The 21,027-nt window shown below is 40.4% G+C and overlaps 1 protein-coding gene across 2 annotated transcripts in view; it reads right to left on the reverse strand.

Annotated features, from left to right (window-relative positions):
* Positions 1–269: 269 nt before the first annotated feature.
* slit3 (slit homolog 3 (Drosophila)) overlaps positions 270–21,027 on the reverse strand; it is a 264,962-nt gene continuing 244,204 nt past the window's right edge. For both annotated transcript variants that reach the window (XM_078788398.1, XM_058048416.2), the window contains 6 exons: positions 20,434–20,564; positions 4,372–4,526; positions 3,983–4,134; positions 2,955–3,112; positions 1,350–1,555; positions 270–1,269 (listed from right to left, as the gene is read on the reverse strand). In XM_078788398.1, the coding sequence (XP_078644524.1) occupies positions 1,016–1,269; positions 1,350–1,555; positions 2,955–3,112; positions 3,983–4,134; positions 4,372–4,526; positions 20,434–20,564 (1,056 nt within the window). In that variant the 3' untranslated portion in view covers positions 270–1,015. The remainder of the gene's footprint in view (positions 1,270–1,349; positions 1,556–2,954; positions 3,113–3,982; positions 4,135–4,371; positions 4,527–20,433; positions 20,565–21,027) is intronic.

Here is a 21,027-nt window from a genome sequence, read left to right on the forward strand (position 1 = left end):
ATGCCAACTCATTGGGTGGCCCTAAAACCTACACACTAATATTATGACCCCCCCCCCCAAAAAAACCCAAACAGTCTACACTTGGTCACAATTGAATGTCTTGTTCCGCCAATCAAAATCCGGAAGATGGTAATTTAGACAAAATGGTGTGCTAAAAAAAAAAAAAAATGCCACCCAAAAATTTTTTAAAAATATAATTAAATAAAGGAAATTACCAAATATTGCAAAAAATTAAAAAAATCCCCCCAAATAAGTCCAGTAACTTGAAATACAGTCAATATACTACTTTACTTAATGGCCATTGTTGACGTATTGTCGCTTCATAGACAAAAAAAAAAACAATCGTTATAAAAATACATCTCTGTGTAAAAGTGTCTTCAAAGTGAGGATGATGATGTCCGTAGCAGGTTAGCGAGGCACGTATGGTTCCCTTTTCCGGCCAAAAAGGATCTGAAAGTCACCACCCCCTAGTGGCCATCAACTGAAGTGTCCAAAGGCCACCCCACAGAAAAAGATCATGCAAATACACAATGAATGGCATTAGGGTATAATTCCTATATATATCTTTACATGTACATATATAAATTCTTATACTTTGAAGGAATGTTAATCTATATTGTTGTTCTTATAAGGTACAAAATAACTTTTCATCCTATGTAACACATTGTACGTATCATCAACATATTTAAAACAGTCCTTTATCATCTTTTAGAGAAGAAAATCCATAATAAAAATAAGTTCTATGCTTTTTTTTCCTCCCTTGTATCTTACAATATATTTCTCTCTGTCAACACACACACACACACACACACACACTCTGACACACACACATAAAACACGCATGTCCCCATTGTGGTTTCTCCTGCAGCAATCTGGCGGCCGTCAAACGGGATGTGTAAACAAAAATGGTGTTAATAATAATAATAATAATAATAATGGCGGCAGCGCTCATCAACAGTTGTTAACAGAGCCCCAAAATTCACAAGATGGCGGCCCGCGTGCGAGCGAGGCGCCGTTACAACGGGCATCTGGCGCAACCGCACTCCAAAGCCGTCTCCATCTCCTCGGAGTACGAGGTGCCGTCGGTGCAGCGGAACACCACCTTCCTCCTTCGAGTCTTCGTCACGCCGCAGCAGACCCCAGGGGGCGCCGCCGTTTGGCACGAGCGGGGGCAATCCATGCGCGGGATCCTGCTGGTGGACGTGCACGTCCGCATGGCCTGGTGGCGCTTCAGCTGCTCGCGCACCATCTCGCCTTGGCACGTCACCTCTGGAGATAAAACGGAGGAACATAAACGTGATGAACCACGTCCCTAAAAACATCACCGGATCTCCTTTTGGACAACCTACTCGTGTCGCAGGTCGGTCCGGTGTAACCGGGCAGACAGTTGCACACCGGCTCCCCGCCCTCCGATAGTCTGCACTCTCCGTGGCCGCAACGCTGCCCCCTGCAGGCCGACGGCTCCTGCTGCTGCTCGCAGAACTGTCCTTGATAGCCGTCGCTACACTGGCAGCTGTAGGACGGCCCCCTGGGCACGCACGCACCGTGGACGCATCTAAAGAAAGAGGAGGAGGGGACTGGTTAGCGGATGGTCTTAAAATACATTTCGGGAATTAAAATTTATTTCCAAAGTACACATAAAAATGTCAAAAAGTGGTCATGTGGTGACGAGGAGGCATGAATTGCTGAATGTGTTCATGAAAAACGCCAACAAACTCAAAGAACATTGGAACTAAATGTTCCTACCCCTCCATTACACACTCATGGTTTAGTCCAATCAATGCCAGAATGGAATATGTCATTCAAGGATACTTACACCGTATCCTGCACGTCTTTATCTGAGCTGCAGATTGACTTTATGGATTATTCTCTTTTGGTTGATTTGGTAATGGTAATGGTAATGGTAATGGTAATGGTTTTATTTCATTTGAACATGCATCAGATTACAATTGAATCCATCACATAATCATTTCACAGTTCCACATGTCCAAAAGGAGTATGAAGAAGCAAAGCTTATCCTACCCCTCCATCTGGTACTTTTACAATCAGTAACTGTTACATTTGTTCACTTCCTGCTTTCCTAATATAGTTTTTTTTAATAGTAATATAGTTTCATTCATTCATTTTCTACTGCTTTTTCCTCACAAGGGTCGCGGGGGGTGCTGGAGCCTATCCCAGCTGTCTTGGGGCGAGAGGCGGGGTACACCCTGGACTGGTGGCCAGCCAATCACAGGGCACATATAGACAAACAACCATTCACACTCACATTTATACCTATGGACAATTTGGAGTCGCCAATTAACCTAGCATGTTTTTGGAATGTGGGAGGAAACCGGAGTACCCGGAGAAAACCCACGCATGCACGGGGAGAACATGCAAACTCCACACAGAGATGGCAGAGAGCTGAACCCTGGTCTCTTAGCTGTGAGGTCTGCACGCTCACCACTTGACCACCGTGCCGCCCAGTAATATAGTTTTAAAAGTTCATTTTATTTTTGTCACATTTCTTTCTAAAATGTGGTGGTTATCATGTATAACTATATAAACAATACAAGCAGTTGATGTTTGCTAAATACAAGGATGAAGAGTCTTGAACCAGTCATGATGTGCTATACATATCACTATATTGACACTTACTATGGTACCCATTATGGCATTGGATGCTCATATCACCTCCTACTTTGGTACGGGACAAAAAAAAAAAAAAAATCTAACTATATTAGGAAAGTAGGAAGTGAACAAATGTAACAGTTAGTGATTGTAAAAGTACTAGATGGAGGGGTAGGATTTAATAAGCTTTGCTTCTTCCTACTCCTTTTGGACATGTGGAACTGTGAACTGATTATGTGATGCATTCAATTGTAATCTGATGCATGTTCAAATGAAATAAAACTATTACCATAACCATAGATTGATGCAATATACGTATACTGTAGTTGATTGATTCTGCCCACCTGCTGTCCTGACAGGGGCTGGGTGTCGTCGTCTGTTCACACAAGGTCCCGCTGCGCCCCGGCGGGCACTGACAGGTGACGCCCATCTCGCCGCCCTCTCTGCACGTCCCCTGTGCGCACACGCTGCAAGAGTGGCAGCCCACCAGGACGCCATCGCCCTGCCGATACAACAACAGAGTGTGATTCCCAGACATGAAGCTGCTAGTAGCATCACTGAGATGGAGAAGATCATTCATGGCTGAATTAGGCTTTATCACCTTCATAACAAAACATGTAAACACAACACGGGTCTTTTAAAAAGCTGGTATTTTTCTCAGGACTTTGGTCAAACATAGTTGTAAGTGGTGATTAATCAGGATTAATTCATCTATGGACTATGATTAATCTGATTAAAAATATTATTCATCAGCCCCAATTAGAATAATATTGAAATTTAACTGCGCTGGTGGTTCCCTCTGTTTGTTTGGTAACAGGCCTTTTCCCTAATTGTCTTTCTTCAGGCATCTGATCGGCTAAAATGGCTTCATGGTTCATAAAAACAGATTATGCACACAAAAATATAATCAATTTAAAATGTTTTTGACATTTTATTTTTATAGCCATACAAAGCCTCTACAATTGTATCCTACGTATGTGATGTTAATGATGATAATAATGGTGATTAATCAGGATTAATAATGTTATTCATTAGCCCCAATTAGAATAATAATCAAATTTAACTGCGCTGATGGTTCCCTCTGTTTGTTTTGTAACAGGCCTTTTCCCTAATTGGCTTTTTTCATGCATCTGATTGGCTAAAATGGCCTCATTGTGAATGAAAACATATAATGCACTCAAAAAAATTTATACATTTTCTACCGCTTATCCTCACACGGGTTGCGGGGGTGCTGGAGCCTATCCCAGCTGTCTTCTCAATTTAAAATGTTTAAAATGACATTTTATTTTATAGCCATATAAAGCCTCTACAATTGCATCCTATGTGACGTTAATGATGATAATAATGATGATAATAATAATGATGATCGTACTTTTCCCTCCACGGGCCGGCCTCCTGTGGCCTGGTAAGTCAGGTCTTGCGGTTCCCCGTTGATCTGGACATTGTGGATGCAACCATTGAAGAACTGAGGGGAGCGTTCCGGGCTGGGCCGTAGACCGGAAGCCACCACCTGGTAGGGTACGCCTGAGAGGAAACGGTGAGACATGAAATGCAGCAGCTCTCAAGTGCAAGGTTTTTGAGGAAGCGAGACATACGTACATCTCTCAACCACATCCTAAAAGCGGATGTGAGGTTCTTGTGTGTGTTTGTGTTGCCTATGCATGACAAACTTATCTTCACAACTACAATAAGCTGACATGGCCAAACATAAACACTCGGCTTGCATGCATGCACCTGTAATGTGTGTGTGTGTGTGTATACCTCCTATGTAGAGCTGTGTGTTGTGGTCAACAGAGGGTTGGCGTGCCAGCATGCCCAGGCTCTTAGGGGTGCCGTCATCCACCACCAGGCTGAGCGAGTGGTTCTGAATCAAGAGCTCGACTGTGTGGAAAAGCCCGTCATTGACAGACTCCACGCTGTTAGAAACACACAGAAAGACGATCCAGATTAAGATGAAGTCTAATATTTACATAATTGGATACGGCAGACATCTTCTAGTGTCATAAAATGCACTTCTGCCACCTTGTGGTCGTTTTTTCAGCTTAAAACTTGCATCAGGCTGCATGTTGGACGAGTGGTTGGCGTGCAGACCTCACAGCTAGGAGACCCGAGTTCAATTCCACCCTCAGCCATCTCTGTGTGGAGTTTGCATGTTCCCCGTGCATGCGTGGGTTTTCTCCGGGTACTCCGGTTTCCTCCCACATTCCAAAAACATGCTAGGCTAATTGGCCACTCCAAATTGTCCATAGGTATGAATGTGAGTGTGAATGGTTGTTTGTCTATATGTGCCCTGTGATTGGCTGGCCACCAGTCCAGGGTGTACCCCGCCTCTCGTCCGAAGACAGCTGGGATAGGCTCAGCACCCACCGCGACCCTCGGACCCCGGAGAAAACCTGAAAAACCCTGTAGGAACGCATGCACGGGGAGAACATGCAAACTCCACACAGAAATGGCCGAGGTTGGAACTGAACTCGGGTCTCCTAGCTGTGAGGCCTGCGTGCTCACCACTCGACTACCGTGCAGCTCATAACAAACCCATCAAGCATAAATAAGACATAATATAGTTCCTTGTTTTCTTTTGGTTTGTGTACAGTACTGCGGTGGCTACTGTCTCATCAATGAACATTACTGACACCTAGTGTCCAGTGTCGAGTACTACATAATACAACACTAATAAACAGATACTCCATGTCAAAAAAATAATTCTACTGATTTTTAATGCAACGGCATTGGTAAGTTGTAGGTCAAATCAGTACATGCCAACTTACAACATATTTTTGGAGGATATTTAAACCTTTTTTTTACTCTTCCAAACACAAAGTGTTGATTTAAAGGCTAAGCAATATATATTGGAGGATGCTAATTAGAATATAACACAAGCTGGAGTTCAAAGGTTAACATAATTTCCTCAGAATTATTAACCAACTTATTGATGAATTTTATGTGATCTTATTGTGTTTTGGTTGCAATGTTCAGCCAGTTGTGCTTCTGTTTATAGTTTTGAAACAAAAATGAAAGTCCAGATGTATAACAGCGTCATGAATAAAGATGATGACGTTCCGCACCCTGTCCGACCCCACCAACAATGTCAGTATGAGAGCGAGTGAGCCCCCCCCCCCCCCCCCCCTCCTCTAAGTGGTTTTAGCTGGAGTGGAGACAGACAGCTATAGAGACAGTGGTTTGGCACGAGTGGCGGCGGATGGGGGCATGTTGAAAGAAAACCAGGGGGCGACCATGCTAAGTTCACCTCAACAAAACCAAGTTGGAGGTCCGCTGCATCGTAAAAAATCAACACAATAGCGCCTTTGTTTTGATAGTTTGGAAGTAGCTCCATATTTGATTGACAGACGTTTATAAAGCATTCAGATTATGCTGATTAACAGCGTTCGGAGAGCATTCCCGAGTTAGTTTTTTTTTATCGAAATGCTGATGCTGCTGAAGAAGAAATAAGAAAGAGGAAGGAAACAATTAGAAACCACAAAGACTAAAACAAACAATGCTAACATGGCTTTTCAAACTCCCCTATTATGCAAAATGTGACTTTTTAATGACGTACAATAATATGTGACCCTAGAGAAGAGTCTTAAACTTGGGGCTGTAGGAACATATTTTGTGGTCCCCTACTTGACATCAAAGATTAGTGTTGGTACGCTCCACAAAGCCTGGGCAAGTTCAGAGGCACTTGGGGGGTGGGGGGTGACAGAACACAAACTCCAAGCTTCAAAGTTTACTCTGGGGAATACAGCGTTCCCTCGTTTATCACGGGATAGATTCCCAAAATAGTTAACTATATATTTTTTTACAATTATGATGTATGTTTTAAGGCTGTAAAACCCCTCACTATACACGTTTGTCAGACATTTTCTCGTATTTTTATCTTGTTTAAACACTTCAAGTTCAAATTTCTAATGAAATTTTAATGATCAACCAACAAGAAATCACACGTATTTCACTGTGATCGTGTTTTGTCATCCTGGTGCCGTTCAGCTGTAGCGTTTTTGTATCCTTGTTAAAACATGTTTGTATTTTCCTGACACAGTTAGCTTCTTCTGTTTCTTCTATTGTTTCCAGTACTGGTGGTTAGCAAAGCAGCTCACAAGGTTTGATAGTTTGGTAGATCGATTGACATTGGTCTACAGCCAATAAGGATGCAGAAGAAAACACTACAATTCTTCTTAAAGGGCCAGGATCGGCCTGTAATGGAAAGAGGGAACACAACTTTAAACACGTAACTACATCATATTTGCTCAAAACAAACACTGCAAAGCATGCTGGGAGCCGGCATCACTCCCAATAATTGATGCGGTGGAGCCTCACCCAAGTAAACCGAGTTTAAGACCCCTGCCCTTGAGCAGTACACACTTGTGTCAGTGCAGGAAAAGTCCACCAAACTACAAAGCGGGTCAAAAACAATCCCGATACAAACGATGTTATTCTTTTTTATTTGACACAGCTCTCCACACGCTACCCCGCCCCATCTTTGAGCCATGTTAACCGCAATGCAAACACATGTTTAAACCCCATTTTCCCCAATTTATCTTGATATTTCAAGCTCCGATAATTGGTTCAAGGTGGATTACTGAGACGTTCATGCATTACATCCACAGTGACAGATGACTTCCTGCTTTTTCTCCACCCCCCCAACTCCCGCTACATCAAACTAGTTTAGCTTTTAGCCGGTTGCCGAGGAGAAAAGCAGACGTATACATGGTTTCTATTAGGGAACGTGTAATTTAATAACCAATATCCAATATCCAATCCAGCCACAATGATGCCCCGAAAGACCTTACTCATCTCTTAACCTTATGTCCTCTTTTTTTCTTTTTAAAATATTCCTTTTTTATCAACATAACATTCTTTTTTCCTATCAAATTTAAGCCCATAATTCCCTTCAGAGTTGGCTCAAGTGGCTTAAAAATCAAAGCAGACATTTAAACAGCTGAGGACATAATCTAATTGATTTTTATTTAGCCCCGGTGCACCACAATGCAATTCAATTATGCTATGACACCACAACGCCACAGGGGGGCAGTAGATGACCAGTAGTTTTTCCATGTATTTTCTTGGCTGCAGCATACATACATTCTGTGCATGCGTGTTTGCAATTTGTGTATGTAATGTAATTCATATATCCGCAGCTGCTTTTCACTGAGCCTAGCAGGGACAATGACTTCTTGTTAGCATTGAATTAGAAAAATTATACATGTAGTTGATTAAAACAGGGGCGTTCAAAGTTAGGCCTGTCATTTTACAAGAATACTGTCAAAATATTAAAAGAAAAAAAAGAGAAAAAGCATAAAAAGATGGTAATATTGTGAGAAACAAACAAAACAACCAGCATAAAGTAAAAAATATTATGAGAATAATGATATTATTATGAAAAGAAAGTTGGGGAAAAAAACAGCAAGAGCAGAAATGACAAAACAGCTATAGTTTTACAAAAATAAAGTCAAATATTAATAGGAAAAACTTATTGTAACTACAAAATAGGTTGCAATTTTCCGATAAAAAGTAATATGAGGAAAAATAATGTCATTTTAATAGCACAGAGGTGTAATAGTTAATGTCGGTATATTATGGGAAACAAGCAAAACAAAATACAGTTGTAATTTTTGGAACATTCGGTTGGAGAAAATAATCTATAAATAATCTATCTAAGAGGAAAGATGAAATATTTGGAAAATTAAACAAAACAACAGCAAAAATACGATAAATAGGCTTTTTCACCTATATAACCAAGCTGAGATGATTTTTATCCTTGAAATATATCTAACGTCTTAGCAACGTCTTAGCATATCTACTAGCATATCACTATATTGACTGTTACTATGGTACCCATTATGTCATTGTATGGTCATATCACCTCCTACTTCGGTACGGGACAAAAAATTACAAAATTTAAAAATAATAATAATAAAAAAACCTTAAACTATATCAGGAAAGCAGGAAGTGAACAAATGTAACAGTTACTGATTGTAAAAGTACCAGATGGAGGGGTAGGATTTAATAAGCTTTGCTTCTTCCTACTCCTTTTGGACATGTGGAACTGTGAACTGATTATGTGATGCATTCAATTGTAATCTGATGCATGTTCAAATGAAATAAAGCCATTATCATTACCATGTGTTGGTTTACTACATATCAAATTGACCATTACATCCTTTCATTTTTCAGTAAATTTGGACACCCCTGGATTAACACTTAGGTCACTCACACTGTCCACAGGACACACAAAAGACATAAAAAACATTAAATCCATAAATGAAACACAAAAAAAAACATTTCCCTTCTTACTAGGAGTCGCTCGCAAGAATACCAACACTCTTCAGAAGCCATGAACATGACATGAGTCCTGACTGTGTTCGATGCCCAACCCTAGCCTCCTTCTGCAAGTGAACTCTGGTATGGTTCAGTTTGCTGGAACATGAACGCAAGAGCGTATGAGACGACAACAAAAAACATGTGGAAATGACAAATATGTAAAATATATTTAATTAAAATATTTAATAAAAATATTTCACAGTACCAAACCACAAATGTGAATTGTAAAAAATACATAGTGTGTTTTTGCATTAACTCCACTTTAACTCTTTAATCTAATTAGACATTTCCTTAGTGTGTGAGACTTTTTACGTACAGTGTGTTTATTTATGATTCATTAAATGTTCCTGCAATGCATGTTGGTGTCACTTGTACATACAAGCCAGTCGTCTGTGTGTGTGTATGTGTGTGTCTGTGTGTGTGTGTGTAGCAGCCCGATTTGATTAAAGTGACATGCAGCAGGCGAGCCAGCCAGTCCCGTACTACCGTTGTAACCTCAATTAGTCGCTGCTTGCTGACACAGCAGCTGCTCCATTATTTATTCCCCCCGCCCCCAAGAATCAAGTTTTCAATAAAGCAACTTTCTTCCAAAAAAAGATGCAGTGCTAGGTTTGAAGTAACCTTCCAGGAAATGAGCATTTCTTGCGTTTTTTTTTTTTTTTTGTAGCTTCTAAAGTTTGGGGATATGAATATGTGAATTGCCTTGCAGCATTTTAAACTCTATATTACTCAAGGAATGTCTGTGTGTTTCCGCCAAGATTTGAGTTCAAGACATATTGACCGCCAAAAGTCAGACCGCTATCAAAATAGGGCTCGTCATATGCATGACTTGGCAAGAGCTGCAAGACTTGAAGACACAATTGTGTGTGAAATGTTAGATATTAAGTTCCGCTTTTGAATGCACAACAGGGAAACAACCCTGGCCAAGATTATTATCATCCTTTGAAATAGCACTCATGCTCACTATGTGATGTACAACTGTGTTCTTATTGTAGTTTTAGCACAAAACGTCCATGTTAGCAACCTATTAGCTTGCTAATCCATGAAAACAGTTTACTGCATGTAAAACTATTATTAAAAAACTAGAAAACAACTTTTGGAACAGATTTATTTGATTTCCAGTCTTAACAATTAAAAAAATGGACTCAATTTGAGTATGTTTTGGTTAGAGTCAGACCTTGTGGAACAGATTGACACTAACCAAGGTTACCATTAATTTTAACCATTAATTAAAATTAAAATTAACCATTAATTTTGCAATCACATTGCTCTATATACATTAATACATAAATATTTTAATATGATTAAATTGTGGTTAGCGTGCATGCCTCACAGCTAGGAGACCCGAGTTCAATTCCACCCTCGGCCATCTCTGTGTGGAGTTTGCATGTTCTTCCTGTGCATGCGTGGGTTTTCTCCGGGTACTCCGGTTTCCTCCCACATTCCAAAAACATGCTAGGTTAAGTGGCCACTCCAAATTGTCCATAGGTATGAATGTGAGTGTGAATGGTTGTTTGTCTATATGTGCCCTGTGATTGGCTGATTGGCGACCAGTCCAGGGTATACCCCACCTCTCGCCCGCCTCTTACTGCAAAACAACATTTGGAACAGATGAATTTGATTTCCAGTCTTAAAAACGATTACAAAAATTGACTCGATTGGAGTATGTTTTGGTTAGAGTCTGACCTTGTGGACATTAACCAAGGTTCCACCGTGAAAGCTTTATGAGAAGTGGTTACTAAGACATTAATTTTGCAATCCCATTGCTCTGTATACATGAATACATACATGTATTTTTAATATGATTAAATTAGGCCGAGTGGTTAGCATGCAGGCCTCACAGCGAGGAGACCCGAATTAAATTCCCAACATCCCTATGTGGAGTTTGCATGTTCTCCCCGTGCATGCGTGGGTTTTCTCCGGATACTCCGGTTTCCTCCCACATTCCAAAAACATGCTAGGTTAATTGGCCACTCCAAATTGTCCATAGGTATGAATGTGAGTGTGAATGGTGGTTTGTCTATATGTGCCCTGTGATTGGCTGGCGACCGGTCCAGGGTGTACTCCGCCTCTTGCCCAAAGACAGCTGGGATAGGCTCCAGCACGCCTGCGACCCTTGTGAGGAAAAGTGCTAGAAAATGAATGAATGAATAAATGATATGATTAATATTTCACAGTGTAAACGGAAAAAGCAGATAAATACTGCATGTGTTGGCCATTTTGTGTGATCCCTGCATGAAAGAGGTTCGACTCTGTCCTAAACCCCGCCCTCCTGCTCCTCCTGTCTCTGGCTGTTGAGTAACTGTAGACGTGTTCTGTCTGACCTGATGGTAGATTAGCGTGGCATTTAGCAAAGGGCAGCACATTAATGCACAACATTCTCTCTCCCGCTCTCTTTCTCTCTCTCTCCCACACACACACACACACAGATATGCATAAAAAGCATCATCTGTTGCAAAGACAGTGGAAGGAGTTCCTGCATCTTTTCTTCCATTGCCTTCAATTCAAGAGCATATAATTCTTCTACTTATGAAATGATGTACACAAAAATTTGTCAAAACATGCACCTCTACGGTGGTACCTGTGCTATTATTCATTCATTCATTTTTTACCGCTTTTTCCTCACGAGGGTCACAGGGGTGCTGGAGCCTATCCCAGCTGTCTTCGGGCGAGAGGCGGGGTACACCCTGGACCGGTGGCCATCCAATCACAGGGCACATATAGACAAACAACCATTCACACTCACATTCATACCTATGGACAATATGGAGTTGCTAATTAACCTAGCATGTTTTTGGAATGTGGGAGGAAACCGGAGTACCCGGAGAAAACCCATGCATGCACGGGGAGAACATGCAAACACAGAGATGGCCGACGGTGGAATTGAACCCTGGTCTCCTAGCTGTGAGGTCTGCGTGCTAACCACTCGACCGCCGTGCCGCCCGCTGTGCTATTATTTTGTTGACCAATACAACACACTGTCGTGTTTTTATTAAACCCTAAAGTTTATGATAGACTTTCCATTACTCACACAGATCAATGTGCGCTACAAAACACCCACTGTAACAAATGTGGACACTAGTTTGAGGCCCCCGCCTTGATATGAAAGTTTAATGTTAGTGCGGCCCGCGCAAGTTTGATATGGATGCTGTATGGTATCATGTACCCAGAAAAAATTATTACGTTTGATTAATGTTCATGTTAAAGGTTAAATAACTGTTAATAGTTATCCTCCCTATCCGTGTGGAAGTGGTAAGTTTTTGGCTATTTAAGTTTAAAGGAAATAACTTGAAGGCTACTGTTTAGGTCGCTAGCTCTCTAGTTTGCGAGTTAGCATGTGTCTCAAGACCCTGCAGTTGCGCAATATGTTATAAATAAAAAAAGTATAAATGTGACTATAGTCGTGTTTTGTCATGTCTACAGGGCTCTAATAATGCTTTGTTCATTTTAATCTGAAAAAAATAATTTGTCTACCCACCAACTATATGTGGTTTCTTAATTTTTTATTATTTGCTGTTTTATTATTATTATTATTATTATATTTATTAATGTATTACTGATTGATTGATTTTCTTTATTCTTGATTTGTTTCTTTATCTTTCATCTTATTTTGTGTAGAAAAATAAAAAGTAAGATATTTGAGAACAGTGGAATGTTTTATCAGAGCTTTTCTTGTAGAAAATTGGAACCAAAGCAAAGTTTTTTTTAATTTTTTTGTTTTTAATAAATTTTTTTTTTTTTTTTGGAAAACCTGATGCGGCCCAGTCTCACCCAGACCGGAGCTCCAGTGGCCCCCAAGTAAATTGAGTTTGAGACCCCTGGTTTAGTCCAATCACCACAAAATTTGGTACACACCTTTAGAGCAGAGACGAGCAAATGTGTGTCAAATATGATGAAGATTAGTTGAAAAACCATCAAGCAACCGCCAACCATAAGCCACTGCCCATTTGGCTCATGATTGATCTGTATTATAGGAGCATGTCTTCCGAAGGAGGCGCCAAATAATTTTAAGCACGATCCATAGGGGGCACCACAAATGTCATGACCAGTCAAGTATGACGTTTGTGTACATATATGTGCGTGACGGAGGCCCCACTGTAACTATTACAAGCGATTACTCACTGCTATTACCAGTTAGCCTCTCTTGGTTTTGGCAGCCAAACACAGCCCAACGTCACAAACCTCCATCTCTAAACTTTTCCGCCGCTCCGCACGGCGTTGAGGTTTTGACTCTGCCCGCACAGTATTTTTGTTTCAAATTGGGGTAGATAGGATTTGGGCTGATCGCACTCCATGTAATCAAAAAATGGCACATGCGAAGGAGTGCATAGTGGATTGCGGTGAAGCAGACTGGATCTCCTTCCTGAGTGCTGAACAGTGAGAGGGAGTGTTTACTTAGAACTTGTGCTCAGCCATCATTTATAGATCTACTTCCTGCCTTCACTTCAATAAATTATTGGAAGTCTTTGATATCCTTATTAGGTATTAATGACTTATAGCCAATTAGTTGCCAGTCCTGCCTATGGTAGTGCAAAAATATTTTGCTTAAAAATTTTACACCCACGTACTTGTCAGTATATACACAAAAAAATTTTTTTTGCGAAATTTGGTGGTGTTTGAGCTAAATGTTTTTGTAGTAAAGTGTATTTGGTCGTGTGAGAAATTTCAAGTCAATCTGACTCGTAGGTGTCATGCTTTGGAGTTTAACAAGAGCGCCACAATGTGGTGTATTTAATAATAGCATGAATGGTCCGTTTTATGATAATTTTTCACCATTTTATGTGCAGTGGTTCAAGGAGTGGAAGAGTTAACTTACACAAATACACATACAACCCATTCACATGACGAGTGGTGGGCAAAACCGGTTCATTCAGTTAAAAGATCCGTTCATTTCATTTATTTTGTTCATTTCCTTCATTTCCTTCATTTCCTTCATTTCCTTCATTTCCTTCATTTCCTTCATTTCCTTCATTTCCTTCATTTCCTTCATTTCCTTCATTTCCTTCATTTCCTTCATTTCCTTCATTTCCTTCATTTCCTTCATTTCCTTCATTTCCTTCATTTCCTTCATTTCGTTCATCCATTCATTCATTCATTTTCTACCGCTTTTCCTCACAAGGGTTGCGGGGGTGCTGGAGCCTATCCCAGCTGTCTTCGGGCGAGAGGCGGGGTACACCCTGGACTGGTGGCCAGCCAATCACAGGGCACATATAGACAAACAACCATTCACACTCACATTCATACCTATGGACAATTTGGAGTCGCCAATTAACCTAGCATGTTTTTGGAATGTGGGAGGAAACCGGAGTACCCGGAGAAAATCCACATATGCACAGGGAGAACATGCAAACTCCACACAGAGATGGCCGAGGGTGGGATTCATTTTGTTCATTTGGTCGTTAGCCTTTGATGTCCCTCTATGCATAAGGATAACTGGCTTGTGGCAGCCAAGCGTTCATAGCGACATCACTTTTTGATCCTTCGATGTCGGCTCTTCCTATCATTGTGAAGCAGAATTCACCAAGCGTTGGATTGTTCACCCACTAATAGGGAACGTGAGCTGGGGTTAGACCGTCGTGAGACAGGTTAGTTTTAGCCTACTGATGATGTGTCGTTGCAACAGTAAGGTCAGCCGTGTGGAGTCAGTCCGTTCACTCATGTTCATTTCGTTCCGACTCAACAGCGCACACAACACGTGATGACGAGTGTTGTGTTGGTCATGAACGAACGGGTCAAAAGAACTAGTTCTTTTGAATGAACAAGGCCACCGTCAGTGTCGGTCAATCTCTCGGCCTCGGTCTTTCAGTCAGCTACCCCCACCCACCCACAGAGCGAGGCGTGATGATAGGATAAGACAGGCGAGCACGCAGATAGTCCCGCCCTGCAAAAAGAACTGACTCTGACTGACACTGACTCTGAACTGACTCTGAACTGACTCTCCAGCCAATCAAAAAAAGCATATGCAACTGAACGGACTGAACAGGTATTCCAGGGGCGGTGACCTTGTTCATTCCGTTCACAAAAAAGAACTAAGAACTTTAAAAGAAAAAAGAACTTTATTATTATTATCATCCTTTGAAATAGCACTCGTGGTTACAATGTGATGTACAACTGTGTTCTTAATGTATTTTTAGCACAAAACGCCCATGTTAGCAACTTATTAGCTTGCTAATGCATGGAAACAGTTTTCGATGAAGCTAAAATTGTATAAAATATTTATCCCTTTGACCTCAAAATTGTTTACTGCATGTAAGACTATTATTGCAAAACTAGAAAACAACTTTTGGAACAGATTAATTTGATTTCCAGTCTTAAAAATGATTGACTTGATTAGAGTACGTTTTGGTTAGAGTCGGACCTCGTGGAACAGATTGACACTAACCGAGGTTCTTTATGAGAAGAGGTTACGAAGACATTAATTTTGCTGAGAACTGACTCTGAACTGACTCTCCAGCCAATCAAAAAAAAAAGCATTTGCAACTGAACAAACTGAACGGGTATTTTAGGGACGGTGACCTCGTTCATTCCGTTCACAAAAAAGAACTACTTCTTTTGACCCATTTGTTCATGACCGACACACCACTGCACATGACCATATATGGTCTTATGCATATGTGCATATGGAATCTTTATCATTCATTCCAGCAAGACATTTTCTCCATAGTTTTCCAGTTTGTTGCTCCTTGTATCTGTCAGTGAATATTGTTGTCGTCTTGTGTGTCCATTACTCCTCACAATCCCTGCTTCCATCAGTGATTCTAGCCCGGCCTAGCAGGCGTGGCTCGTGTCAAGCTAACCAGAGTCGACAAGGATAATTCCCAGACTCCTTCTGTGGTTGACTTCCCCCCCGGTGCATTGCATCCCTCAGTCATCTCCACACTCCATCATCTGTTTTCATCACTCTCCTCTAATGGGCCACCTATTCGACGCAGTTGTGTCTTCATCGAGTTGTCGGCTGTCTCGGTTTTATTCTTTGAGGTTTTTTTTGTGTGTGTGGAGTCAGTCCATCCATCTTGATGTCTTCTGCTCAAGAAGCGTACATGTGATGTAGCGATCTGGGATGGGTGCAGTATGTTTATATAGGATGTACTCCCGACCATAAGAAAGAGAACGAAAAGAAAAAGAAAAGGAGGTGAAGAAGCGAGTGCAAGCAGGATGGAACGGGTGGAGAAGAATGTCAGGCGTGATGTGTGATAGAAGAGTTTCAGCTAAAATGAAAGGAAAGGTATACAAAACTGTGGTGAGACAGCCATGTTTGGTCTAGAGACAGTGCCACTGAGGAAAAGACAGGAAGCAGAACTGGAGGTAGCAGAGTTTATAATGCTCTCATTGAGAGTGACCAGGATGGATAGGATCATCAACATCAACACCAGAGGGACATTACATGTTAGAGGCCTTGGAGATAAAGTCCTTTATCCAAACTGAGATGGTTGGGACATGTCCAGAGGAAAGATAGTGAATATATTGGTAGAAGGATGCTGCGTTTAGAGCTGCCAGGTAGGAGTCGTAGAGAAAGACCAAAGAGGAGGTTTATGGATGTAGTGAAGGAGAACATGAGGGTAGTTGGTGTGAGAGAGATAGATGCAGAAGACAGGATTGGATGGAGGAGATTGACTTGCTGTGGCGAGCCGACAATAAGTCAGACTTTTTCTCATAGTTTATCTATATAAATATATATAACATACTAGTACAGTACTAAGTACTAAGGTACTTATAAAATTGCACTTTTGGTTGGATGCTAACTGCATTTTGTTGCCCTGTACAAGTGACATGAGCAATAACAATAAAGTTGAATCTAATCTAATCTAATCTAATCTAATGTAATGTAATGTAATGTAATGTAATCTAATCTAATCTAATCTAATGTAATCTAATCTAATCTAATCTAATCTAATCTAATCTAATCTAATCTAATCTAATCACATCTTCCTAAATGTTAATTGATACTCACTGTACAGAATGAGCATTACCATCAACCCCCGTCAGAGGGCACTCTTGGCTGGCGATGAATAATTCAATGGATTTTGTGATGTGGAATGAGATCGGGAGCTCGGTGAACTTGCTTAACGGTAACTTGTTGTTGGATGGAGGAGATTGACTTGCTGTGGCGAGCCGACAATAAGTCAGACTTTTTCTCATAGTTTATCTATATAAATATATATAACATACTAGTACAGTACTAAGTACTAAGGTACTTATAAAATTGCACTTCTGGTTGGATGCTAACTGCATTTTGTTGCCCTGTACAAGTGACATGAGCAATAACAATAAAGTTGAATCTAATCTAATCTAATCTAATCTAATCTAATCTAATCTAATCTAATCTAATCTAATCTAATGACATCTTCCTAAATGTTAATTGATACTCACTGTACAGAATGAGCATTACCATCAACACCCGTCAGAGGGCACTCTTGGCTGGCGATGAATAATTCAATAGATTTTGTGATGTGGAATGAGATCGGGAGCTCGGTGAACTTGCTTAACGGTAACTTGTTGTTGGACTTTTCATTCTCCGATATGTTTATTTGTATGTTGTTTATGCTACTATGTAACTGAGCAAGTGTTAGTGGTATGTTAAAATACCAGATAACTCTTGCCTTTTCCGCCTTTATCCGCCTTTCCCACCTTTCCCGCCTTTCCCGCCTTTCCCGCCTTTCCCGCCTTTCCCGCCTTTCCCGCCTTTATTGTGTCCCAAAAAGAGGTAGAATTTGGACTTTTTTTGGAAAAAACATGCCACAAAACTTGATTGAGTGACTACTCTGTGGTTAAAAGAATTAGCAAATAAAATAAAAAAAAACAACAGCTTCATGTTTTGATTCAATGAGACAGGCTCCAGCACCGCTAAACAGGACACGCAGTGTAGAAAATACATGAGTGATGTATTTTGGGCATGTGGTGCAAAAATGAGCACAGACCAGTGTCATTGAGCAATAAATCCTTCCCCTCATAATGTTACGTGACCACATTGTGATGTCCGTACAAACAAATGTTTCATAAAATTCCATACTTGTTTATGTTGAGCACTATAACAGCTTGTCATACAAATGGGACCCCCACCACCTTTTGGCAAAATTTATCCTGCACTTTAAATCCTAGATTGGTTTTGATAGTCTGACACCACACGCAAGCGAGTTTAAGCTGTAATACAATCGATGAGCGACAATTATGAAGTTATGACGCCTTTCGGTTAAACTAAAAAATGCGTGGTTGGTTAGCAAGGTTGGGTTTCAGTCCAGCATTTTTGCCAAGGTGAAGGTACAATCATGGTTTTTGCAACAGGATCTAATCATTCCGGTGGTTTTTACAAAAGATGTCTGATTATATAAAAGTATTACTCGACACCGCTTGACTTTTACTAGGTATCCGCTTTCAAATTAAGAGTCTCCCGTCGTTCTTAAGGCCGCATGATTAGCAAAAATCAATTGTTGACATCCTGCTGGCTAATTTTATAGTCAGTGCCTGCTAATAACATTGGGAAATGGACAACCTGACCTCGGCATCGGGAGAAGCACCAAAATTTGGTGTTTTTATTGGAGGTACACTCCAAAAATGTGCATATTTTCATCCTTCATCCATCTCCTCCTTTCTCCTTTAAGTTAGTTTAACTTCGTAGGAATCATTTCAGCCCGTTTTCTACTGTTTTGATTCCAGACGCCCTGGTAAATGCAGCAGTATTATCTTGGATTACCATCTCCCTGTACTGCAATTTACCAAGGAATATCAATTCCTATGAAAATGCCAGTGTATCTTTTTATATAATATCCAAAGGCTTTACGGCGGACTAACTCACTTGAATGAGGTCTTTTGTTTGGCCCGTTTGAAGTCTCACCTAGAAAGGTTTTTGCTGGGTTTCTATGGAGGGCCAATGACTGCCTCATCGGGATTAAGGAGGAATTTTTCAAGGTTCATGTTTGTTTACAGAAGGAAGTGCCGAGTTATAGATCGGGGAGCGTGTGTCTGTATGTGCGGTGGGAAGAACTACTCTGTGGATTATATTGTGCTGGGTCCAAATCGGGAGCTACTGAAACGTCCACAAAACCTGATTGAGATTGGAACTTGTGAGTGTAAGTGTGAGGCTAAAAAAAAACAGTTGTGCATTTAACAGTGTATTTAATCAGCACCTCTGCAACATTAGGGCTGTGAAGCGTATTTCCTTCAAGGGTTTCTAACACATATGAAGTAGAAAGTCAGTTCCTAAAGCCTCTGGCTATATCTGTTAAGTGTTAAAACACAATCTATCATCCGTAGAATGATAATAAAACAGCATTTGTGCTTTGGTCCCATCATGCTAAAGGAAAGAAAGTGTACCAATCTTTATGTGTGAAGTGCAAGTACGGCCTTAACCCTTAGATGCACGAGTGACTGGACCCTACACTCCATAAGTGGGTCAAAAATGACCCATACTAGAATCAATGCGTTTTTGTGCCCATTTTGCCATTTTGGTTAGGAATAATCACTTGTAGGACCATACAATAATGATTTCTATAATAACTATAAAAGCAATCTTCACTCGCTAAATGTACTGCAAAAAAGGTCAGTAAGGATAATTCATAATGCCGCCTACAGAGAACATACTAACTCCTTATTTCTAAAATCACAAATACTTCAACTTGCTGATATAGTTCATCTTCAAACAGCTAAAATAATGCATAAGGCTAAAAATAACCAATTAGCTAAAAATATCATCCAATACTTCTCTACAAGAGAGGAGAAATATGATCTCAGGGAAGAAGTACATTTGAAACACTTCTATGCTAGGACTACGTTATGCTAGCCATAGCATTTCAGTATGTGGAATCAAACTATGGAATGGATTGAGTAAGACCCTCAAGCAATGCACAACGATGAGCCAATTCAAGAAACAATACAAGCAGTTGATGTTTGCTAAATACAAGGATGAAGAGTCTTGAACCAGTCATGATGTGCTATACATATCACTATATTGACACTTACTATGGTACCCATTATGGCATTGGATGATCATATCACCTCCTACTTCGGTACGGGACAAAAAAAAAACCCTTAAACTATATTAGGAAAGCAGGATGTGAACAAATGTGACAGTTAATAATTGTAAAAGTACCAGATGGAGGGGTAGGATTTAATAAGCTTTGCTTCTTCCTACTCCTTTTGGACACGTCGAACTGTGAGCTGATTATGGGATGCATTCAATTGTAATCTGATGTGCTATACATATCACTATATTGACAGTTACTATGGTACCCATTATGTCATTGTATGGTCATATCACCTCATACTTCAGTACGAGGTGCATTATTAAAAAAAAACAAAAAACAAAAAAAACCTTTGGTACGCGGTGCATTATTAAAAAAAAAGAAAAAAACCTTAAACTGTATTATGATTAAAATTTTTCATTCCGAAGATATTTCAAGAAAACAACCTGACCGGGTTATTTTTGACCCACTTATGCATCTATTGGTTAAAAACATATCATAACGGCTCCCCTAATGATAATTGCCTGGTGTGTATGCGGCCTACCTGTACACCGTAGTGGGAGGATAGTTGGCCATGTCGTAGATGAGTCGTATGTGTCCTTGGTACAGTTCCAAAGCCAGGGGATCGTGATCTTCCTTATACAGCAGAATGCCATTGTCTTTGTCAGTGGCCACCTAGAAGAGAGGGAGAGGAGGTGAAGACAGTTATAAATCACTTTTGGTGCCTCATGCATTATTCTGTCAGCTCATCCCAGGACCTGCCACGGGTGACAGGACAAATCGCTGGATAATGCGACAGCGATCGAGCTAATTTGGGTCAATAATGGAATAAAACAGTCCAAATTACGCCCTTCGCCTTGCAGATAAAAAGGCGACGCAATAATGCTCATGACAATTGGGTTAAAAAGATGAATGAAACATCATACACTATAGTGTACTATACATTTAAACTTACATTAATTTATTTTTTTATTAACAGTATGAAATGCAATTACTATTATTATTGGTTATTATTATTAGCTGTGAGTCAACTAACAGCATAATGTGATAATCAATGAAAATATGTGCTGATTTCTGAAACTCTGGCTCGGGACCATTCATTCATTCATTCATTCATTCATTTTTTAACGCTTATCCT

Source organism: Doryrhamphus excisus, linkage group LG23, assembly GCF_037039965.1.
Source record: "Doryrhamphus excisus strain RoL-2023G ecotype Guam linkage group LG23, RoL_Dexc_Guam_v1.1, whole genome shotgun sequence".
Classification (NCBI taxonomy): Eukaryota; Metazoa; Chordata; class Actinopteri; order Syngnathiformes; family Syngnathidae; genus Doryrhamphus; species Doryrhamphus excisus.